This window comes from Bactrocera oleae, chromosome 4 (assembly GCF_042242935.1).
Source record: "Bactrocera oleae isolate idBacOlea1 chromosome 4, idBacOlea1, whole genome shotgun sequence".
In the NCBI taxonomy this organism is placed as follows: Eukaryota; Metazoa; Arthropoda; class Insecta; order Diptera; family Tephritidae; genus Bactrocera; species Bactrocera oleae.
This window is the reverse complement of record NC_091538.1, coordinates 71,108,377-71,134,455: the sequence shown is the minus strand read 5'-3', so window position 1 is coordinate 71,134,455 and position 26,079 is coordinate 71,108,377. Positions and strand designations below refer to the sequence as shown.

The 26,079-nt window shown below is 32.7% G+C and overlaps 1 protein-coding gene across 1 annotated transcript in view; it reads left to right on the top strand.

Annotated features, from left to right (window-relative positions):
• Positions 1 to 12,847, top strand: part of LOC106616261 (uncharacterized) — a 37,081-nt gene extending 24,234 nt beyond the window's left edge. Inside the window, exons 11-18 of the mRNA XM_014232878.3 lie at positions 17 to 132; positions 213 to 321; positions 1,473 to 1,564; positions 1,671 to 1,894; positions 3,341 to 3,437; positions 4,659 to 4,801; positions 6,923 to 7,159; positions 12,164 to 12,847. Of these exons, the coding sequence (XP_014088353.2) occupies positions 17 to 132; positions 213 to 321; positions 1,473 to 1,564; positions 1,671 to 1,894; positions 3,341 to 3,437; positions 4,659 to 4,801; positions 6,923 to 7,159; positions 12,164 to 12,247 (1,102 nt within the window). The 3' untranslated portion in view covers positions 12,248 to 12,847. The remainder of the gene's footprint in view (positions 1 to 16; positions 133 to 212; positions 322 to 1,472; positions 1,565 to 1,670; positions 1,895 to 3,340; positions 3,438 to 4,658; positions 4,802 to 6,922; positions 7,160 to 12,163) is intronic.
• The last annotated feature ends 13,232 nt before the right edge of the window (positions 12,848 to 26,079 follow it).

Here is a 26,079-nt window from a genome sequence, read left to right as displayed (position 1 = left end):
TTATTTAACCATTTAGCTTTAAGACAACGATGCGTTTGACCATCACGAATTTGCGGAAAGACGACTTCGGCTACTACTACTGTGTGGCGCGTAATGAAATGAATGCAACTATGGTCAACTTTGAAATTGCGCGTAAGTGTGCTAACCAGATTTATGCCCGCATAAAAGGCGGGAAGAGTTGGCTGTAAACATTGTGTGGCTTTTATTTTCAGCGCAAGATCCCAACAGCGAGATACCATATGTAGGAAAGGAAATTAAATTCTACGGCCAGCGGCCACCGGAAAGTGAATGTCCCATGTGTGAGCAATGTCCAGATCCAAGGTAAGTTTGCTGACTAACAAGATTGCAAAAAAGCATAAGCAAAAACAACAACAACAAATCCGAAAGCAACCTGAGTGCACGAGAAGTGAATGGCGTTGAATGTTATAGTCACCGTTGAATATCACATACGCTTTATTTGCTTTGTTGTAGTCGAAAGGGTTTTTTGGCATTTTTTCGCTTTGCCGTTTCTGTTTCGCGCTTATAGTTGCAGCTTCAAATTTACGTACTTTCAAATGTATGTGTGTTAGTTGAGCAACCAAGAGTAGCTGTACGCTTCCGCCTTTTTTAATTAAAAATCACAATTTATCGCTTTCCATTGCCTCAAAGAGCGCAGAAAAGTGAGCTGGTAAATGGTGTCATTTACCGTTATATCCGCGCATTTCTATCGCCACGCTCAGATGGCTAATCGCATACAAGCTTATACACGTATGTATGTGGACATATATATTTTTTTCTTTTTTACATATCTATTACAGTTGATGATAGGTTTGTCATTTATATATGAGTATGTGTGTGTGAACATGACTTTTTTGTATCACATGCCACTGCTTCATTACTTTCTAGCCATTTTGTTGCTAGATCGTGCTATCTGTGAAGAATATAATTAAAATTTATGCAGGTCCATTTGGTTTAACTATTTCTTTTGCCGCCGGTGATGGTCATCACACATACATACGCGCACTCGAGATAAACTAAAATTTACGATGGCTTTCATTTATTCCTCTGGAGTATAAACTAACCGCGTTTACGTAACCACAAAAAAAGCTTAAACTTCGCAATTTTGCGCTTCAACCGTTATATTTTTACTTCGTACACCTGTTTTTGCTCACAGGAGTCATAACTTTGAGGTTACGCCCATGTGGTCGCTGAGCACTGCTCTTCCACTCGTAAATTCAATTTACCTTTACACACACAGATTTCCAACAAATTACCTTTCGTTTATATCATTTTCCTCTTCCTTTTGTTATTTGCTTTAATTGTCCACTTTCATTGTTTTCCATTCACGTTTTGCTTAATAAAAAATCCTCTTCCCCCCGCACCTACTTAAATCGGCTTATTGATGCCTCTGCGCACTTTTTTTCATCTACGAGTCCATTAAATATTCATAACTTCCGACTTATTTCGAGCAATTAATTTTATTCTTTTGACAGCCTGTACCAGTGTAAGGATTCTATAAATTCGAATTTCGAAATTCAAGCCACCGGAAATTATAGCTACCCTGGCCTGCCTAAGAGGCAAAAGAGTAAGTGCTAATTTTTAATTCTCAAATGTGAACTAAAAGCTGTTTATGTTTAAATCTGAAATTTCGCTGTCGATTTCTCATTCTCCCTCTTTCTCGTCCACATTAGGTTGGTTGTTGTACGCAGTTGGTAAACCAGTGTTCCATAAGTCAGTTAATGAGATGTACGGTTGCTGGTTAAAAGATCCAGTTAGTTCAGCGGACATTGACCATGAAAAAACCTACGTCACCGAAGAGAATGACACGCATAACTTGTATGAATATCCCACGAAGTTGAAGTACCGCATGAATTTGTCGCCACGTCGGAAGTACAACATTCCAGAGGGTTTTCAAGTAAGTAATTTTTGTTCATTAGGTTTTTATACACCGAACAGATTAAATAAAGTTTGCCACGAAGTTTGTAATACACAGAAACGTTGGCGATGCTATAAAATACATATGTATGCGTGAAGAGCTGAGTCGATTTAACCATGTCCGTCTGTATGTATATACGTGACTAGTTCCTCAGTTTTTGAGATATCGACCTAGAATTTTACACACGTTCTTTTTACCCCAAGAAGCTGCTTATTCGTCGAAACCGCCGTTATCGAATCACTATGGCATATGGCTACCATACAAAATGAACAATCAAAATCAAGATCTTGTATGGAAAACCGATAAAAATTCAATATAAAGATATTTTTCCCATCCACTAATCAAATTTTAAAATTTTAAAGCCCTTATGAATCTTTACAATATGTAAAAGCCTTAAAAAGCTCAGCTAAAGGCTAAATTTAACGAAAAGCAAAACCTTAACTGCCAACACAAAAAAACGTTTTTCAGAAAAGTTTTAATTCCTTAAATTTAATTCACACATCAGCGACTAGCCAGTGGCTAACTTGACGTATTCCTAGCGACAAATACATCCATACTAATACACATGTAAATTGGCTTTCGCATGCATGACCGTGTATGCTTGTGATTGCATAACTCGTTGTAAATGCATTGTCACGTCACTTGAACACAGCAAGAACTTTTTCTCGTAAAACTTTTTCGTTGAACAAATATTTTGTTTCTTTAACTGTGTAAATTTATGTATATGTGAGTGTGGTCGAGTGGTTACAAATATTTGCAGACACTGTGGTGTTGACGATATGGTTGAATGCTAACAACAATCACTTTGTTGTATCAACAATCTCAGTGACAATCACAAGCAACATGAGTCCAAGCGATTCTTGATCTAACTAACTCTACATGTACATAGATAGACAACTAGGAATGTATAGGAAAATGGAAATGAAAAAGTAAGAGATAAAAGTCGTTGAGTTAAACCTTAAACTTTACACACTTAAGGTGTTGTTTGATATGAGGCTAATTAGTCAGGACTTATCTCGCACATAACTCAAGTTTAATATTTGTAGAATGGAATTAAAGATAGATTAATATATTGTACAAAAAAATTGTTGAAAATTGTTAATGAAAATCTTTAGTGGCTTGTTTTCTTCCAATTGACCGAATTTTGTTAAAGAATGATGCCTTCAAATGTGCTATTGCTACATAAAAGTAAATATTGGAGAGTTTTCAAGCAACCACAACCAAAATATCTTCAAAGTTAAAGCTAAAATTTAAGAAAATTAAATCGAGTTGAGTATTCTTTCAACACTTTGTTAGAAAAACGGATTTAGTTTTGAGTAATTGATTAACATAAGTGCAGAAATACATTATTTTTCGAAATGTTGGAAATAATGTAACCTATCCTAGTTTTTAAGTCTTTCTTTTGTATTTCATTTTCGTGTATAGGGCAATGCGCATGTCGTCTATAACGGGTCATTCTACTACAATCAATTCAATACCGATCTGGTCGTTAAATTGGACTTGGCAACAATGAAGAAAATAAGTAAGTAAATTGCTGCCTATTGTTGTTACATATAAAGTTATTTATGTATGATATTGTATACTTGTCAATATATATAATGTGTAATCAACCCAGTTTTAAGGGCCCTTAGCTAATAATCTTTCTTGCTTAAAAAAACTATATTGTTACATATTCCCGGAATACCGCTGTAGTCCATCCATTAATTATCAACCACTATAGCTATTTATAACTCACTCTTCACACTGAAATAAAAGTAAATCATATATATTTGTATAGTTTAAAAAAAGTTCTTTAATGGAAAACAATTTAACAATATGTATTTAGTTAATAATATCAATATTTGCACAAAGTATTAAACTAGTTTTTTATTCTAAATTTATGATTTATTATATAAACTTAAAGCAAATGTTAATATTTGGCAGATTTTCATGGAATGCACCAACGTTGGTGGATCATATTCCAATGGGATCTTATGTCACTCTTCGAGTATGGCAGACTTTAGTGCTGTCCGATTTTTGGGCTCCTTTTTTGCCACTTTTTTCTTTAGCTAAACGCACACATTTCCGATGGTGTTAAGATCAGAGCTGGGGTACGAATTACCTTGCCACATTTATAAAGAAGTCAAGTCCGTACCTGTAGCTTTTTATACTTTGGATCATTGACTTGATAAAATTTTGAATGTTGGCTTTTGGTTGTTGTAAAATGCACTTGTCTTCAAATTTGTAGCGAAAAATTTGTAGGTATTGTGCTACATTCATAGTGTTCTCAATAAATGCCAAATTTCCCACTCCTCGGCTGGAGATACAGCCTTAAATAATTACTGATAGTTTTCCAAATTTTACTGTTGAAACGACGTTTCGCTTTTCAAGCGCAGTTAATGCCTTCCGCCATACTCTGCTTGGGCCATCGTTAATATACAGCATAATTTTGATTTCGACACAAAATATACTGTCATTTCAATATTCTATTCTATTGGATAATTGATCATTGTTGCAGTGAATGTGAAGCGTTTTCTGCATTGACTAGAGAAAGCAGTGTTAAATATAAAGCTAGAGCAAAACACTATCGTTAAACTAAATGTGTAAAGAGTTTCCTGACAAATTGTATGTATTTCCTATATATTAGCATGCATTCAACAATCATCGTATTTGCGCATATTCATACGACACTTTTGCTTTTGTATGCATTTATTCATTTATCTTGTCCTTTCACTTTATTTGCTTGTTTGTATTGTCATTACAGTAACACCGTTGCCATATGCCGGCACTGCTGTTGGCAATAGACTTTATTCCACTGACCACAATTACATGGACTTCAACGTGGATGAGGTTGGTCTGTGGGTGATCTACAGCACTTACGACTCCAACAATACGCTGGTGGCCAAGGTTAGCTTTTGTTCATATTTTCATATTCTAATATATTTACATATGAGTATTTACAATAACACATCCATCTGAATAATCCCAGCGAACATTTAGAATATATAAGATTAAGGAAGTACTACAAAAGGTACTATATATAGCCATATTTACGTCGATTTGAGGTTGAAGGTTTGGTAAGAGTTTTTATGAAATCGAAATTTTTCTTATTTTAAAAAATCAAAAGCCCTAGGCATTTAAAACAAAATTTTAATTATAGTAGTTTTCAATATATAACTGTCAATTTAATTTAAAGTATTTGAAGTTGCCAGCATTAGTGATATCGGAATGAAAAATAAATTTTCTTAGCTTTGCTAACAGTCTCCAGACACTTTATGTCACTGTCTTCGTTCCCTTCGAGCTTACAGATACTACTTGTAGTCTGTAGTTTTTACTTCAAGGCGATTTTGTGACTTTATGGGTTATTCTTATATAATATGTACGAGTACTCTCATCTTTAATAAACCCTTATTTGCTGCCACATTTCCATAAACACACACACTTAGTGACATTAATTTTGATTGTCACTTTTATTGCTGCGACACCACTTGAAACTCATGTGTACACACTCGTAGTATTCAGTGCTACGAAGAAAATTGAACTTCATTTTTGCTGCATTTGACCGTAACTGACAGGTGTGCAGTTGGCGTTGTGGCATGTTCTCTAGAACGGCGCGCTTCCTCAAGGTGACATATGCTTTTATTATCTGCTCCACTTGGAGTATGTGCTCAAGTATAAAGTATTTTTATGAAATGCCAGAAGCATGTCATAAACTATTTATATATAGTTTGTCGTGGTGCCATCTCCTATACACCTTGACATTGCATCAGCCGTGGAATATGGAATTGTGCGACTTTGCGTATCATCATATACTTGCGTCATGTAAAAGTACTCCTGCTCTACTTTAGCAGGAGCTTCTTTCAGCTTGAGCATCTTTAGCTTGAGCTTCTATTATCCCTATTGAGCCTTTCATTTCAAGAGTCCAAGCTTCTCATGTATATGTAACTATGAAATAATAGCAAAGCATCACCCACCAGTTGTTTGCGCCTCTAATTGCACTGCATGAATTTGCCACATAAAAGGCTCTTAGCCCTTGTAGCCACTTTCTTAGAATAACATTGCTTGTCCTTTCACACGTTCTATGTTCGCTTATGTGTTTGGAGAACTTTGCCTTGCTCTATAGTTTCTCTATACTTTAGCCATCATATTAGTCATTTGTGGCTAAAGGAAATAAGCTATAAAGTAACGTATGAATAAAGTAAGTGAAATTGTAGCTAAGAGCGTGAGTGTTGCGGACGAAGAGAACTGAAGTATGCCATTATGCACTCTAAAACATTCGGAAGGAAGTGCACTCAACAAGCCGGTGAATTTCATAATGGTAATCTTCTGCGCAATTTTCCATTTTCCTTAGAAAAATATAAACGGATGTACACATTTTTATAGAAAGTAAATAGAATAGTGCAAGACTTATGTGTACGTATATAGGAGTATGAGATGAGGTCATACTAGCACTCATGCTTGTATTAACTAAGAGTATACCTCCTTATTATGGGAAGCAGTTCTAGGTGTATGAGAATTATAGTTTTTTTATAACCTACTCACTTAAAGGGTCATTTAAAATTAGTGCACTTTAGTTGGTCTACCCTTGACTGGAAGCAGAGTGAGAGGTAGGAGTGAAAGCGATATCGATAAATCGACAGCGGAGTTCTAAAAAATATATATAATATAAAAAACTAAAAATATGAGGAAAGCTTAATTTAAGTCTAATTCTTTCTCAGAATCTGTATTTTTTTACTTTTTTAGCACAGTTTAATTTTAATTAATTTTCAATTAACGATTTAGAAACAAAAACAAAAAAAAATTGGTCCTATTACACTGTTTGACTATTATGCACTGCAAAACCTGGTTAAGGGATTCAGAGATATGTCCTTTTTTACCATAAAATATTATATTGTCCACAAAATATTCATTTTTTTTTAAGATTCCCAACAATATATAATATTTGTTTTCGTCTAATGCTAGCCCTGCCCTACTGCTCACCTGAATTAAAATTAATAATGATTTGTGTTTTTGTACAATTTATTTTAGCTCGACGCTGACACCCTGAAGATGCAGTATAATTTCAACATCACTCTGGATCATCGCAAATTCGGTGAAATGTTCATCGTCTGTGGCCATTTGTATGCAATCGACTCGTGTACGGAAACAAATTCGCATATACGCTATGTCGTCGATTTGTATAATGGAAAATTGCTGAATGTCGACCTGCCGTTCTCGAATCCGTTCCGCAAGACAACCACTGTGGGATATAATCCACTCACTGTGGTAAGTATACACTGAAGCCACTGTCAGCTCGTTTGCCTCTGTTTATATGTGTATGTATGCTTATGTATGTATGTATATGTGAAATGTGTTTGACGTCCATACCAATCTTAATTAACGTGTGGAATAAAGTAGACCTTCGTAGAGGGTGATCTTTTGTGATGTTTACAGAAATATTTTGCATCGTATGGTGTTTTCAGGGTCGGATATTAAAGCAAGCATTTTGCTTGAAGACTAATAACGGTTTTGGTATTGGCATCAAAAATAATTATCTTTCTCTTTCGCTTTCTCTCTTTCTCTCGCTTTTTGCTGTTCCTAAGTAAGTTTTTATCGAACTCTATATATTGGTGGTGAACAACAGTAGACAGTTAGTAGGATTATTTTAACGAGGCCTTTTGATTTTACTCAACCCATAGGTCGACCCTTCTACTTAGTTAACTGTTGCCGAACTGTTAATACTACTTAGTTAATAATATCAAAGCAGCTTTAACGATAAGTTCTTGTACCTAGTTGTCTACGAAGAGTATCTCAAACGTCTGGTAAGCTATACCGTGTTTTGCTCGCTTACCCTATAAGTTTCCACTGCAGTATTGTTAGTGTGTTCTGGTATTTCATTATGAGCATGGATGTATCTGAATTTGTAATTCTTCACGCTGTAGCCAGCTGTACAGCGGCCACACCGCAACCGATATCGACGAAAGCTGCGTGCATAAGTGTAATGCGAGATGGATGTGCTTAGCTCCTTGCAGATAATGCCATTGGTTTACCTGCTGGAATTTACCTTCGGACACTTAATGTTGTTGTGTTCCACTAATTATGGGGTCGGGTAGAGTGACACCGTAATTCGTAAGTGGATGAGTAAATGTCACGTCACGGCTGTGCTTTTGGTCATTATTACATCCCTTGGCGAGGCATTTCAAATGTGTTTGCTGTTGACATTGTGACATGTGCGACCATCGTGTGGTGTAAAGTTTCAGTTGGTGAATCGAAGCAAACATTGTCGTTGGACGGTAGACTGTAGAATTTGTTATGACTTAAGATTAAGTGACATTTACACACGTTAATATTTTGTATATGTAAACGTATGACCTGCTAGAATAAAAGTTTGAGATATTTGCTTAGCTCAGCTGTTTATACCATATATAATACTTGTAGAATTATTATATAATTTCGTTCATATGAAAACTTTGGTAAGCATTTGCACATGTTTTCAACATCCCTTTTATACTAAATAAATGGTATTACTCAATGTTAAAGAAAACGTAATCTGACCGTTATATTATATTTGAAAGTAATTTGCTACATCGCTATCGTCACTTTATTCTGACGCTTTTGCAAGGTTACGTATACGCACCGGTGCCTTTTGCATTTTTGAGAAAACTCTAGCAAAATGTCGACATCTAAGTAGCTAAAGCTAAAAGTATACGAATTTGGAATGGGACAGTAGTAATAACAGATGGAAGAATAATTTATCGTTCCACAAACATATGTATGTATCTGCTTCATTCGTGTGTGAGGAGGATAATCAAAGCAGCTTCATAAGTAAACATTCACTTCTTGGTTTGGCAACTGGCAAAGTTGTAAGCTTGTACGCTAAGCATAGTCTATCCTTTTGGAGCAACAGTTGTTTCTCTGCAGTGATGTTATTTGAGTATTTTTATATTTATCAGATGTTCATTTGTGATTGCAAAAGTTTGTAAATAAAGTTGTTTTACAAACTCACCGACACAGCTTAATTTAATTATGAATCTTTTGATGAGATAAAATATTTACCTTTTATTTACCTTGTAAAGTAAATAATTTTAAGCTATTACATAGCTTCTATCGCGAGCTTTGAGGGCGGAGACCTAATCAAGTAATTCCGTAACGGAAATAAACCTAACACGATCACAAAGTATGCGCAAAATGTTTGCATACTTGTAGGCGCATTTTCGCATATCTCAAGCGAAATAAATCAATTGAAGAGCAGGGTGATTCAAAAATAATAATATTTAAGATACAATTTCTTTAATGGCAAATAAAAAGCCTCCTTTTGGAACAGTATCTCGTTTAAATTGAACAATACAATTCAAATTATATACATATTTCAATCGGATTATCAATGGTAATAAATTTCTACATATCTTGGCTGGTGATTTTAACATCAACTTCGCTGATAAAATCAGAGTGATTGACAACTTTTCTTTCGGAAAAAATGATTTTGAAAATTAATAATGATCCACAACAAAATAGGGGACCACCATTGGCGCGGTATTTTTGAGATATTTAGAGGATATCAAGTGTCAAACTTATGTTTCTTCTTTCAGTTACCATAAACCTATAGTTTCAATCATAAAATTCCTAAATAACCTACATGTATTGTAAGATAATAAAAATATTTTTAACAATATTAAATTCTCATTTATTCAATAAAAGAAAAAAATTTGTTTTCTTATCGATCTCCACGCTTAAAAAGTGTAATTTGAATTAATATCAAAAAAAAAAAAAAACTTGAATTAATATCAAAGAAAAAAAATAATGCATAAAAAATAAATAAATAACTATAATTGCATAAGCTGATAAAAATGCTATGCAATAGCTTTACCGTGGTAGTCCCTGAGTGCCACACGTATTTTTTTGACATGTTCATACATATGAACATATACTACTAAGTTTTGTGTATATTGGGATGAAAGCGAACTTGACTTTAAAATATACACAGGTACATACCTTGATTTACCCGTGAGAACTCAAATTACAATAACTGCCACCTCATTTCCTATACATGTGAATAGTTCGGTCTATTTGATTAGGTAAATTTGATTGCTGTTAAATATTTAAACTGAAGCTACTTTATCCTCATCTCCAATAGCTATTAAACTTCATACATAAAAGCGCATATACTTGTAAGCTCATTTTTGTTTGCAAAATATTTCAGTTCATTAAGAAAGCAAAAATTAATTTAATATGCCTGACATAAATTATATACATATGTTAAATTTATTTTAAGAAATAAATTAGATATAAGAAAAGGGGCAAATAAAATGGAGATTATGAATAAGAGAAATATTTAAAAAGCTGAATATAGAAAACGTAGAGACTTGTTTTTGTTAAAGGAGAATTACAGAGTTAGACGCCAGCTATTTACATTCTACCTATTCATTGAACCGGACCTGTGTTACATAACCACGGTTTGGGTATACTGTTCACTTATTGAACTGAACCCACAAATTTACTACAGAACAAGCAATGTAATCAGTTAGAGACCAAGTGAAAGTCCTGTTGCTAATAAACCATCAAAAGTATCAACAGAAATAATAATAAACAATGTTTCCTACTTGTCAAATTAAATTTCAATCAATGGAGATTTAAGGAGACATCAATTACGAAAAATCAGAGATAACTGTTGATGGCGAATCACTTTTAGCTCAAGCTTTAATCGGATTATTAAATGTTGCCTCAGCAATGTTCCTATGTTTATGATTTCATATACACATACACAAATATATAACAACACGCTAAATTACAATATAAAGTTAATGAAAATGATTTTAGTCACACAACCGATACTGTAAATATTTTCTTGCATGATTTTTATACTCATACCACGGCGTAGTGTGTATCTACATATTATTACAGCGAATTGAGGGATAATTCATAATGGCTATAGAAAAAATTTCTTCCTTATCTTGAACGTATATATTAAGACATATGTTATCGACAATTCTACGTGTTAAAATTGTAAGCCAGTATTTATATACACTTTATATTTACATATAATTGCTTTAGTAGTAAAGGGTAAATAAGAATATTGACAATAAATTCAATTTCTCTTATGTTCCTGCGAAAAATTTGCTTTTATGCATTTTCAATATTTTATTTGCCTTTTTGCTTTCTTCTGTAGTCACTGCATGCGAAAATATATTAGTCTACGAATTTTACAAATTTATTTAATTTTCTTCACTCGGCTCCTGCCTTCTTCAACGACTTGGCAGTATGCAATTTGTGTGCAATTTATTCTCCGATTGAATATTACCTTCTTACACTTACGTGCTACAAATGAGTGTGTATGTAGCTACGTACGTTCTACTTGGTTGCAGTTGCAAGGAAGTAATTTCTTAGAGAATTTATTTACCGTGCAGCAAATGAAAGGCGAATTGATTTTCTTTGTCATGTAAAAATTACGTATACGACATGTTGTACACTTTGCTGCCTTTGTACTCATACATGTATATACACGTATATATGTAGGTACATGTAGGATGAGACTTTAAATTATATATTGAAGAGAAGTTTTTTTGCACTTATTACAACAGGATTTTGCATTTCTTTGGCAATTGCTGATTAAGAGAAAATGTTTCTGGTGTTGTTGATTTAATTTTCTTAAAATATATTCTACCTTGAGTTAATGCGTTGAAATAGTGTCATTGAATGAGTATAGTCATAGTTTAAAATTACTGTACATATAGTGATTTTAGCAAGCAAAATGTTGGCACAAATTCATATTTCAATTATTGTGGAAGGGTCATCGCTGAAGTCTTCGATTTGCTCCAACATTCAACGAACCTCAAACAAATGCTGCTAATAAACCTCCATTTGTAGAAAAGCATCTTAGTCTATTTCCAAAGGCTAGCTTAGTCAAGCCACTTGATACACATATATTATTTCTTCATTAGCTATATATCTGAATGCGAATTAATATTAGATAAATATTCAAAGAGTCTAAAATATACTAATTCTACTTTAATAGGAATCATATTTTACATAAGCTCTGAGTTCTTGCACCTTCCATGAAGTATTTTTATAGTAAATTTAAATTAAATTTAAAAAGAATAGTCTGGCATGTGATGACTGGAGTTATTGGTATTTCTTGTAAATATATACAATTTCGATCTGTTTTATTTTGTAAATGCTCATAACATTGTATTAGCGTAATCTTAGGCTGAGTTATTTACAAAATTTAAGGAAGTTAATTACAAAATTAAAGTAAGTTATTTATACCTTTTGTCTACTCTTCTGTATTTGCAGGAATTGTACTCCTGGGACAAAGGAAACGCACTCACATATCCCATTCGTTATCGCGAGCCTAGTCTCATCAGTGACCGTACATAAATAACGGAATGAGTGACATTCCATTCAACGGTGTGAACATGTAAAAATACAGTCCAACGGAACAATAAATTATAGTAACACTCATATATATATAAAAATATCTATATGTATATATATACTTAAAGCGGCGCAACTGACGGCTCCAAGGGATTTAAAATTGCCGCATTAATTATTAAGCATTAAAATGTGTAATTTGTAGGAGATAAATAAATAAAGAGCACTAGAGTATTTGTTTTGTATAACTAAAACTAATTGTAAGTTCTAAAATATGCAACAGTAGCGACTAATTCCTAAATGGAGCGAGATTAATTATTTAACATTCATGATGATTTAACTGTGCAAAGTTTATATGGAAAAGCTAGGAATGTGGAATTAGTAAATTGATTAAATAGCGAACGAGTAAAATAGAAAAATTAGCATTAATAATTAATAAGTAAATAATATTAAACTAAAAGTATGTACATATATTGAGATACATACATATGTACATCTATGTACACATTATGTGTGTGTGCTAAATCTGTATTTTTGTGTAATAAATCATTAGTGAAGGCAACCACAAAGAATTTATAATAAATTGTATAAAATGCATTTGAAAAATGTCGCATTCTCTTAATTGAAAAAGATGGTTGTTGGTGTAGTTGGTGGGTGCCGTGGCACATATGAGGATCTAGCAATGAGGCAAGCGAGTTATTGTACACATTTTTGTGGTCTATGCTATTGATTTTTCTACCCCCAACGACTGCATAAACAAACATGTGTGCTCAGTCATGTCAGTTGTGGCATAGTAAACAGTTTCAGCAAATTTTCATGCTTCAACGCAATATTTTCTGACAATTTTCCAAATACTTTTGCGGTGTATTGCATATGTTCGCCGCCAATGCGCTAAATATTCAACGAAACAGTAAACGCGAGAGAGTAGGCGACAACAAATATGTAACTATGTTTGTTTGTATTGCCGTGTGGTCAGAAGCGAATATTTGTACGCTGCCATAGGCTCAACAAAACCGTTCATCTGCTTTTGCTTTGCGGCACTAATATTATCTCTTTCTATTAATTTTTAAATTTCGCGCGGAATTTCGTTTGTGTGATTTCGCTGGTTAGAGGAAGGCATGCCATAATTAACGTTTGCTGAACTGGATTGCTTTTTTACAATTTGAAGACCCTTGCTTGCAAAGAAGCAGTTCACGGGTTTGACATTTTATAGAATTGTTTTGCGAGTCCTTTTAGTCTTGTACGTGTGTGCGTCTGTATATACGCATACTAAGACTGAGAGGCTTATGAGATATTATTCTGAAATTTTGCACACTTCATTTTCTCACCAAGAAGCTGCTCATTTTTGGGAAACGCCGATATCGGACCATTAAAGGATATAGCTGTTATGCAAATTGACCGATCAAAGTCAAGTTCTCATATGGAAAACTTTTTTGTATTCAAAGTACCGCTACAATCTTAAAGAGAATTGTTTAGATCGAACCAGTATAGCATATAGGTGCAAAGCAAACTTATAAATCAAAATCAAGTAAAAAATCTTTTTATATTCTTACATGCTATAAGGAATGTACCTGTGAAGGGTATTCAAGTTTCGTTGCCGCCGAAGTTAAAGTTTTTTATTATTTGAATAAAATTCAGTTAGTACTAGTTAGTACTCTGGTATCGAACATAAATCTAGATCACACTGCGGTGATGCGATAGGTAAACGGTAAGTAAGTTAAGAGCAGATTAATGAAGAGACAGTAAAAGTGAAGGAGAAGCGAACTGATTGGAGTAATAAATTCTGTAAGTTTTTTGAGTTCGATTATACAGATATATGTAGAGCTGGCTTAATTAATTCAGCAAAATATCTGCGACTGACCATAGAAATTAAAGTAAAAGTGCAAAAACTGCAGAGCTTTCATAACATCCATGTGTGAATGTCTCTGTACGTGCAATGAAGGTTCATTTGTGTTGCAGTATTATTTGTGGTTGTGCAAAAACATTTGGCTCTTCTCCTGCTGTTGTCTCTGCCGCTGGGGTTATGTTGGTGGCAGTTCAGTGGTGGCTGCGGTTGCTTCCGTGTCTACTTTAAGGCTTCCGCAGCTTCAACATTAAGCGCTGTTCACAGTTGGTTAGCATGTTGGCGTGCATGATTAAGAAACTTTTCGTAAGCTGTACTTAAACACAAACAACTGCAACGTCGTTCTGCCGTCATATTTCAGCGGAATCATTTGAGCTTCAAGCTAGTTTCCGTAAATTATTAAAATTTGCTGTAGAGTTATGAAAAGTGGCGAGGCGAGGCGAGGAGGTGAGCAGAGAAAATCTGCGTGCGTGTAAAACTTATATTTGAGAGCAACTTTTTTCAAATACACGTTTGTGCCGCTTGAGGCAGCGTATAACGAGTTGGTGTTGTAAATATTATATATGGTGTTAAGGAGAGGCTAAATGTTATGTTAACATGTTTGTGCTTTTCTTTCGGAAGCTTTTGCTCATATGCTGGTTTTTTGAGAATGCTAATCTATGCTTCGCAGAAACGCATGTTGACTTTTACTATTTGCGAAATAAATCCATGTACCATATGTGTTTTGTGTGTATATAAGTCATATAGGTTTTCAGTTTGTAGTAGCAAGTTCTAGTTTCCAATGTAGAATAATTTGTCTTGCTTCTTACTTGGTGTAATATAGTATGCCAATTTATATGTTCGAAAAATTTCATAAAAGTTCGTTTATTACATGTATTTGAAAAAATATAAAAAAGTTAACATTTTAATCTTGGCTTTCCAATTCAGAGTCAATTCTGGTATTATTAACGTTGGAAAACTATCAGAACCGCCTTTAAATTTTCTTAAATGAGTTGTAACTCGGTTTCCGGTGCCCATTTCTGAACTGTACTAATTCTTAATAGCTATGCTAGTTCTTTCAACATTTTTTAAAGATCTGAGTCAGATTATATATTTCTCTCAAGTGACAATTCTTTCAAAAAATTTGCGAGTAGTCTTTTTGATTTCTTTATATTATATATTTTAACATAAATTTGTTAGGAAAAAACTGAAAAATAATTTTAAAAAATTACACATTTCTATTGTAGAACAACAAAAAAAAGATGGTTAATTAAAATTCATAAATATTGTTCTTTGTAGAATTTAATAGCAAATTGCCAAAATATTATATATAATATAAATAAAATATTAATAAAGAGCGTGCTTGTGACAGGGCAATTTATATTTAATTAGTCAAAATTATTAAATTTCACAGCATGCTTTTGAACTGAAATGTCTCTATTTCATAATTGTGCTTCACTTTTTCAACAAACCGATTGTGCTGTCATAAATAACTATATTACCAAAAACAACAACATAGTATGTATGAAGCAGCTTTGTTGTCTCTACTGTGCACACCAATTATTGATACCAAAAAAGGAAACTGATATTTGCATTGTGCAAATATTTGCTTTTTGGAGTCAAACCACTGAAATTATGCGAACTTTTACAAAATTATGCGATTTTACACAAATTTATAATTTGAAATATATTTGATTATATGCTTATGCAAAATTTAACATAGTTTACTGAGCACTTGTATGCTGATTTACTGTTATTGGTATTAGAGATTACAAACAGTAAAATTTATATTTCGATGCAGCGATGCTATTTAGTTCGGGCATTGTGCGAATATGCTGTTTTGTAAGTTTAAGCTTTTTAAATACTAATATAAAGTATGGTGGAGCGAAAAAAAATTTTTTTTTTGGACAAAAAAAGTTTTTTTTAACATCTAGAGGGGGCCCACTCAATTTTAAACTAAATTTCGAGTTAAAATTTTTATTTCGTAAAAAATTTTCGATAAGTGCTTTAGAAGCTGGGGATAGTCTTTCTGGCCAATTAAAAGTTATCAACTTAGAAAAATTTATTGTGGTCATTATTGGAGTTTAAAAAAAAAGTCATAAACGACAACATGCTTTCCTTAAGTGTTAAAATAAAATTTGAGTCAAAAACCGCTACATTCGGTAATTTTTATATAAATGTAAGAAGTTTAAACCAAAAATAATTTTTTTGTCCACATGTCTAGATGTTAAAAAATTTTTTTTTTATTTCGCTCCACCCTAATATAAAGTGCTTGCAATTTAATTTATTAAATATTTTGCAAAGGATTAAATTTTTTACAATTTGAAGAGCACAAGTATATAATACAATAAGGTTTTTCGAGTTATTATTATTATTATTTTTTTTTTTGTCTTGCAATACTTTTACTAATTATTATTTTTTGTTTTAATAACAGCTTAACAATATACTCAGTTTTTCCTAATATTATATTAAATTTGAGTAAACTCTTTTGCATATGGAAGAAACATGGTGGTCTTTTGCATGAAAGTTTACATCTTCATGATAAAGAGTTCGAAAAGAGTACTCTTTTAGAAGAATCCTTTTTTCTTGATGAAGCAATAAGTAAGAGCAATTTATCTCTAGATATAACTAAAAAACTATATATTATATACTAATACTACTATTAGAAAAATATAAAATTTGTCTATATATATTTACTATTTGTATTTGTAGACAGCTGCCAACTGTACTTATTTGTTTTATGACAAAAAATTAAAACGAATAAACAAAGCAATTAAATCTGTGTTGCGTTGATTTGACAGCGTGAACAGACAAGCGTTGTTTAGTTTTTTGTGCTTCGTATTATTTACGATTTTGTCTGCGTATGAAATTTAGCAACTGCAAATTTTTAAAACCAATATTTGCTTTCATTTATCGCTTTAAATATTGCTACGTGCGAATTCTGACATTTAAACTGTCACTACGCTGTTGGGTGAGCAATAAATCATGCGAGTTTGACATTCTATGATACTTATGCTGGTTAAAAAAAGAGTTCAGTAATATTAAGTAAAAAGAAGACCGATCAAATGCAAATTATATGAAAAAGTTTATTAGCAAATAGTTAAATTAATAAAAACATGATTAATAAATCGGGAATTTTTGATATGTTGCACTCTTGTTTAGCTGGTAGTTTAAAGGTATGTACATACATTTGAATAAGGTTAAAGTTTTCCAAATATTTGTGGTCGGTCGTGCTATTCAAAAATATGTCATACTAACTTTTGGAAAAGCAACAGCTGCAAATTTCTCAATATGGTTGCTGAATTTTTTTCATTTACGTAAACCCCAAATGGTGTACCAAAAACTTCAAAAACACGCAAACACATAAACATTCATTTATAAATAAGTATCCTTTCAACAATTACATACACATACGTATACATATGTGACCACATAAGAGAGATGTACATACTGGTTAACCAACAAAAGCGGAACTAAGCAAGAAGAAAAAGAGAAGTATATTTATTTGCGCTAATTGTTTGAAAATGGTAGTGCAAATAAGAAATAAGATACATTTTTGAAAAGCTGAAAAACGTCAATGGCATACTCGTATGAAGCAATTTGCTTTGCGGTCACAAAAGTATTTTTATTTATAAAAGCAGCATAAGGCAGAGAAAATCTGACAAATACTCGTATAACTACCATAAAATTGTTTTTAATAATTGAGAAATAAGGATATGATTTCTACTTACCTCTTACGTGGACTACCTGGTTCATTATATTTTTAAGGCGCAATCATATCATTCAAAGTTCAATTCTGAATGAATCTGACTGAAAATGACTTTTTGTAATGACGTAAATGCTATAAAACGCTGAATTTGAAATATTTTGGGAAACCAACACTAAAGAAATTATATTAAATTTGTTAATTTAAGATATTGCAATACCCGGTGGTGAAACTTGAATCAATGCGAGATATTAAACAACTATTTTAAAACGTAAACATTTTCCAAACAAAAAAAAAATGTTAATAATTCTCTAAAGAACAAAGCCAGATAAGTTGAGTCTCATTGTAATATTAATATATTTATATATATATTCAACAGGGTATATTAAGTTGGCCACGATATTTGCAACACCCAGAAGGATCGGAGCCCCTTTATAATATATACATAAATGATCAGCATGATGAGTTGATTTGATTTAGTCATGTCCGTCTGTTTGGACAAACACTCGTGTGTACGCCTGTCTGTATATATACAAATTAGTTCCCCAGTTTTTAAGCTATCGATTTAAAATTTTACACCTGTCCTTTTCTCACTAAGAAGCTGCTCATTTGTCCGAACTGCTGATATCGGACCACTATAGCATATAGCTGCCAAACAAATTGAACGATCGGAATCAAAATCTAGCAAGGAATCTTTGTATTTGTGATGGGTATTATAGCTTCGTTAAAAGCTTCTCAAATATGTGGGGATACTCCCAATGGTTGGTATCGTCCCTTCTGTTATCTTTATGCGGCAGTAAGAGAGATAAATTAACAAATTAAGTTCACATTTTCTGATTAATAATAAATATTGAATTCATTCACTAAATATTATATAATATAATATATAGGTGCACTATATATCATACTTTAGTTACATATATGCATATTACAATCTTCGTAAAAACCTAATTGAATATCCTTTGACCAGTTTACGTTTTAATACATGGTTCTGCCCTTAAACACATGTAAAAATCTATATAAATATAATATAACTATCGGTATATTAACTTATGGGGTCCTAATTGCTTTGGTGGAACAAGTACCTCTCGTGAAATTCTTGAAATGCCTCACTGGATTTAATTAATTATTGACAGTGATACTCGTAGAAGGAATTTCATTACACCAACAACTCTGAAATATCATTCGCTGAAAATGGATGAGTACCAAATATTATTTCGTGGATAACTAAGGTAGACACTCTTTTATGTATATATTCATTATATAATATTATAGATATATGTATTTTGAACATCGTTAGCTAAGCTAAATCAAAGCGATTGCTAAGTGGCACTGTTTAATTAAAGCTAAACGTTATGCCTGCAGTAAACGAAGTTCTCAGGAATGAAGAGAAGACGAAATTCCAAATTCGCTTGAAATTTAGTATATATATTTTGTAAAGTGATTTATGATTATTATATTTAGAAGGTGAGCAAACGCAAGATGCAATAATTATATATATAGAAGAGGCCTCTCTATTACCATGTTTGTAGCAGTTTGAAGCGGCTCACTTGAACTGCTTATTTACTGTTTAATCTGGTTAAATCTAAATTGACAGAAGAGCTACTTGCTTTTCTCAATTTCAATTTTCTATTGTTGTCTTTTTTTGCACTTGAATATTGCTTATCAGTCCTACTTACTAAGAAGGGCTTGGTTCTCAATTCTTACACAGAGCTATCAATAGATTTTAGATCTGACCTTATATCAGCCATACCGAAAGCTACTTTTTATAAAAAGAAATTGTAAAAGTTTTTTCTCAATTCGGTAGTCAATAGTCGCACTCAGCAACAGCAATTTCAGCGCTTTCAGTGCGCAATACATTGCAATAAATTTTAATTTCCTTTTACCATTTCCACTTTCCACTCATTTTCGTTTCTCTCAGGCAACATTTTTCCGCCAGACAATTGTTTCCTCGTTTGATTGCTGCATTATTCCGCGTCTGTGCTCTTAAAATTTCCATTTCCATTTCAATTTCGCATATTGCAATATGAAGAATGCCGTAAAATGCAACTATAAAGTTAATAATAAACCGCAGCGTTATGGGAGCGTCCAGCAACCAAGCTGTGTCCAAGCTGCTGCGCTAGCTCCATTGAGCTTCGTAATAAAAATGGTTTAAAGCATAGAAAATTTGCTATTAGGGAGCAGTTAGTTTCCTCCATTGCCTGCGGCTCTTCATATAATGGGTTATTGCTGTGCAATATTGCTCAACAATAAGTATATTTATGGCTTTTATGGCACAAATGCTGCTTTATCTCGCTTTTGCTTCACATATTTCAAGTGAAAAATATTTGTAAATATCTATTATTGTGATAATACATATGTCGCAGAGCCTTTGATACAAGAGTTTCTCGGACTTCCTAATAAATTTGTGTTTGTTTCAGTAGTATAAAAACTCCTGTTGTACTTTCTTTTCTTTACATAGAACTTTCAACAAAGAAAATATTTGGAAAAGTTACTGATCCGACACAAACAATACAGTTTTTGAGATACAGTCTGAAATTTTGGACACGTCCTTTTCTCTCCAAGAAGTTGCTCATTTGTCGGAAACGCCGATATCGGACTACTATCGTATCGGAGTTAAGTGCATGTATGGAAAGATTTTTCATTTGAGATCTCTTCAAGAACTGTGGCATGGGTTATTGTCTAAGGCTATGGTGTAATCTCCAAAGAAATTGTTCAGATCGGAATACTGCAGCATATAGCTGCCATACAAACTGCCCAAACAAAAACAAGTTCTTCTAAGGCATCTATTGTATTTGTCAAGGGTGTTATGGTTTCGGTGCAACTGAAGTTCACGCTTTTTTTTGTTTTTTAATATTTTTCACTATATTTTAAAGTACGCACAAAGTTTCAAATCTAAAAGTTTAATAACCGCAATAATGAGCATCAGCTGCCACCACTTGTTCTCTTAATAGCTTGCAACAAACTTGTTTTTATACTTACTGCACTCGCCTGTTGATTCTTACTGAACTACAACAACAAATTTTTGATTTCATATATATTTTACACATTTCTCTTCATTCATTAATTTGCACAATTTTTCTCTACGTTGCTAGTGCACCTGATTCGTTTGCAATAACTGCAAGTGTTGCCCACTTTAACTGCAACTCAAATTGAATTATATTATTCTATGACTCGGCACGATATAAACAACAGCAAAAACAAACTGTGCTGTATGCATATACAAGTATACAAAGGTACCTAAGTCAGAGTGTGGCAAGGTAAAAAAAGGCAAAAAGCAACAAAGTCAAGAAGTTTTGCAGCACTCACACAACTCACGCTTTGCCATCGTGCAACGCCTGTATATGTGTTATAAGTAGTCTTGGTGTTGTTTTAATTCGTATACATAAATACGTTCACTCATAAATAAATCCTCTTGGTGGCCATTGCAAGAACTTTCAACTAATTAATACCGTAAATAGTAGTTTGTATTATACATGTAGAAAGAAATAATTCATGGAAATGAGCGAAATTTTCCAGTCAGCATTAGATGCCTCTGGTCTAGATTTTTTGCCTTTTTGATTTGCTTCGCATATTGTCTCGCACATAATTATTTGTGGGAGGTGTAATTCATTATTATAATTAATTGATATGCGCAAGGCAGTCATTTATATGATTATAATAAATACATACATACCTTTATATGTGACCTTATAATATAATAATAAATATACTATTTCTGTAGAGATAACATACGTATCACATAAATATTAAATTAGAGTGATCTTTAAGCCCCTAATACTCAGTTTTGCCATAAATTCTGTTACAAATTTCAAAATGCATACAGTGAGAACAAAACGTCAACGTTTCATTCGCAGAAATCTCCATAAAAAACAAAAATTTATGTTGGTCAACTCGACATCTTTTGACCACGCGCCGGAAACATATTAGCAAACGGCCATGAAAGTATCTTTTTTACAGATGAACAAATTTTCACTGTTGAAGAATTTTCTAATAAGCAAACTGACAAAATCTATGCAAAAGCTTCCAATAACACAAAAAATGTTATGCCAATTGTACATCTAGCTGCTGTAATGGTTTGGGAGGCAGTGTAAAGGTATTACACCTCTTTACTTCTGTGAAATAGGAGTTAAAACACTGGATCTTCCAATATTCCTGTTATCATAGCTGCAGATGATTCGCCATCGTTAAGTCCAGATTGAATTCAATGAACTGCACTTTGTCGAATACCCCACAGGAATTTGGAGAGTCTCAAGTAATCTTTAGTTCAAGCAGCGTCATCAATACCAACAGAAACTGTGCATGCTGACTAATGGTCGAATTGTTTAAGGACTTGTGTGAAAGCAAAAAGTGATCATTTCGAATAAAATTTTTTTTCATTTAATAGAGATTCGATTTTGTTTAAATTCAGACTGTGCTAAGAAATAATTATTTGCATGAGAGTTAGAATGGTATGCATGGTTCAATATTACGGCTGATTCGTATGTAATTTTCATCATACTTAGAGGATGAATAAATAATAATGACTAAAATAATTCCAACAAATTAAATGCTATTTTTTAAATTTTTACGATCACTATCTCATATATTGCACTGTACGAAAATTTACTCACTTATACAAAAAAATCCAATTTTATGGAAAGATCTTAATAATCGGTATTTTTTCTTTATTTAATTTATTCAATCACTGTATTTGACAGGTTCCTTTTTTTGTATTTACGATTACATTTCAGTTGAAATCTTTTCGCAAGCCAATACAAATACTCTTTTCTACTCTCAAATATCTTTCGGCGAAGCAATTATCAATCAATTAAAATTTTGATAGAAAGCTTTTCCATTTTATATTTCATCTGCAGAGGCAAAAATAAGAAATCACACACACAAACAATAGGCATTAAAGTGGAAAAGTTTGCTGCACACTTAATGCTTCTCTCTTTTTCAAACAAGGACAGAAAAAGGGTAGTTACGGAAACTTCGCTTACTGTGAATCTTTCATTTGCAGAATCCAGAATTTATGATAATAATTTGTTACGAGACCATAAGCAGCCACTGCAATGGAATAAGTGAGGTACTCACTGCAACTAACATAGTAACAAAAGCGTTACGAAACACTTAAAGGCACAGCATGTTGCAGGCTTTATTTAGCTCTCTCCGCCAAGTTTGAATGCAACAGCTACTGCATGCTCTACTTGTGTTTGTTGTTCTTGTCTCGTTGTTGCTGCAAGTTGTGTAGTTCATTTTACATGCCTTTGCAGTTTTTGTCTTTTTGCTGGTAAAAGCTTTCTTGTCGCGTATTATAGTGCAAGCCCCAATAGCGAGAAACTGCGAAGAGTCCTCCAAAGTTAGTGAGAGCGAGTGCTAAGAGGCGTTTGGCGCTGCTGCAAGAAAACGGATGCGTCAAGTACAGTTGGGTCAAGTAAACTTTAGAACTTTACGACGCGAATGACCACTGAGTGTCATTGGCATTGTCGCATGAGCACTTCAACTCCCGCCCAACGTTGAGAGATGAAATAACGAAATTTTAAACTGGGGTGACGATTCGAGGCAATAATAAACTTTTTGCAATGATTATTTTCATTCACAACAACGGTGCCTGCAAAGGCATGTAAGAACATGTAACTTTACTAACTGAAAGTAACCGTCTAGACAGCAAGGCTTTACAAATTTCAAAGCAAAGCTGGTAACTGGAAAAGAAGAGGACCTAGAAACCGTTTGTAAGTATAAAGTTAAATATTTAAGAATATAGTTTACGATTGCATAACAATTACACTGCTTAACAAATCTGATGGAAAAATTTGCGACCGATGTGCTAAGTGGTTTGTGGGCGTATTTGAGATATCCTGATTACGAATTTGAGTTCAAAACTTTGCTATCACGGACCGATTTTGGGTTACAGGGTATATGTTTTTTTTATTAAAAAATTTTTTTTTTCTGAAATTTTTGTATTATTTATACTGTAAATAAATATTATACTAATAAATAAATAAATAAATAATGTTATTTTAAAAATAATGGGTTTTATTTACTACAACAAATATTACTATGTTAAATCAAATTTTATCTGGCATGGTGAAAATTGAAGGTAGCTCAGCTTAGGTAGCTTACTTTCGTTTCTGATGCCAGTAAATTCCACTGCTGTAGTCTTGAACCCAATTGCTCAGCATGATCCTTGGATTAGGTCTCTTCCTAGGTCGTTTAATTCAGCTTTTCCGATTAAATTGGGTTTTTTTCGTTGTTTTCAGGAGAATAGGTAGTATCTGCTTTGTTCAGTATTTATTATGAACTCAAGTTGCCTTGGTACATGCTGCAATTTAATATAATATAATTTTATTTTTTCAGAAAAAATATCACAACTCTAAAATACTACTTTTTGGGAAATTTTTACTATCATTTCCCGTTTTTGCAACACAAAATAAGCAAGAAACGGCCTCTAACACCACAGTCGTTAAATGACTGTAAACTTGTGTTATTGCTTAATATTTTAAGCTTCAAATATAAATATGCAAGATATTGACTTTTATGCTTATTATGTTTGAGCTACTCAAATGCTGAAAAGTGTAATCAACAAAACTTTATAATAGCGCTGATTCATTTCTCACAAAAGTTTAAATTTCGTATGAAAGCTGAATCTCATTTTTATTTGGTAGCCTAAACTTACTTATAATATTACAAATACAAACAAATTAGTGAATATTTCTTTTGATTATTTATTCAAGTATATTTCTTTTATTGCTACTTACATATTTGTACATTTGTTTTTACCACTGATCTATTATTATGACCACTCTGTGTGGCAAGCGAAACCCATCCACAAGAAAATAAATATTCCGCTGGTAACGTTTCATTTTATGGTGTCAATCTGCGACAACTAATTACAGCAAATACTAAGAAATTCTCAGCCTCTCTAAGCGGATTTGCATGCCCTATTGCTAGTGTTTTAGTCTCAGCGATTTAAAGTGTGGCTGGCGATGGCAAAACAGCTTAGGCAGCATCTTTCTAAACCGAATCACATTGCAGATTAAAACGCTAGATTACAGCAAGACTTATGAAAAGTGGCTCCAATGAAAGCAAAGTATTTTCCCGGTTTCATGCTGCAGCTTTTTGGTATTCAAAGTTAGCTGCGAAAAAATAACAATAACTTAAGCCGATTAATTTGGTTAGCTAGCTGGCTGGAGGCGTTTATTATTATACAAGAATACTACTGTATAAATTGCGCAGAAGTGTTATAATTGCAGTATTTTAAATTTATTATTAATTTGCGAATGCGAAAGAGTTATTTTTATTTGGACTTTATGTTAATTGTAAGCAACATATTGCCATATTGCATTGTGCTGTTTAACATAAATAATTAAGTCCGAAAAAAATTTTAAAGTTTCCTCTTTTTATCACCATAAAAAATAAAAAAAAATATAAAATTTAGATAAAGGTAAGAAAACATATTCAATTTAATTTTCGTTTTTGGAGAGATTTTAAAAAGATAACAAAATATAACCCGCATAAGATAATGTGATATGTATTAAGAGATTTCGTATTTACTGCTCACAGAAGAGGTCCAATAATCGGTAGTTGAAAACTTTAGTCTGTACAAAATAACCAATGTTGCCAACAACTCAATGTGCTTTTCGATATCATACCTTCACTTTGGTTAATCGAATGAAGTCTTCATAGAGATTGCGAAGGATTTGAACTTAGATTGAGATAGTACGAAAGTATTTAGAAGGCTAGTGCTTTTCTACTATAACTTTTCATATTGAACCAAGAAATCTGCAACATTATTTTCATACACTATTTTTTCAGAAATTTGTACACATAAATGCAATCACACTTACTTTTAAGTAAATATACTGTTGTCATGTTACTTGCATCAACAATTAGGTACATAACATAGCGTAAGGTCGTGCCAGATTGGAGCAAATATTTCCAAGCTTGCTGCGATTTGTTCAGTCATTTACAGTCACTTTTCAATTTTATTTGGTGCAAACAAGAGGGATGATTTAATTGCATCAAGCGAGCAGTTATGTATTTAAAAAATTTTTTTGAATTGCAATGCATTTTATTATTTTTTATATATTATATATATATCATTGTATATATCATATAGGCGTTTTTTGCTATAACACATCATTTAAATTCTATACGGACATTTTAACTGCTTTTTTTGGTTTTTTTTATAAAATATTTATGTGCGAACGAATAACGCCACATGAAAAATCTGTTTCGAATCTGAACGAGCTTTTTTTTCCTACATACATATATGTTTTGTATTATTGTATATTTTAAATAAATTGCATGATTCGGATTAACCATTGA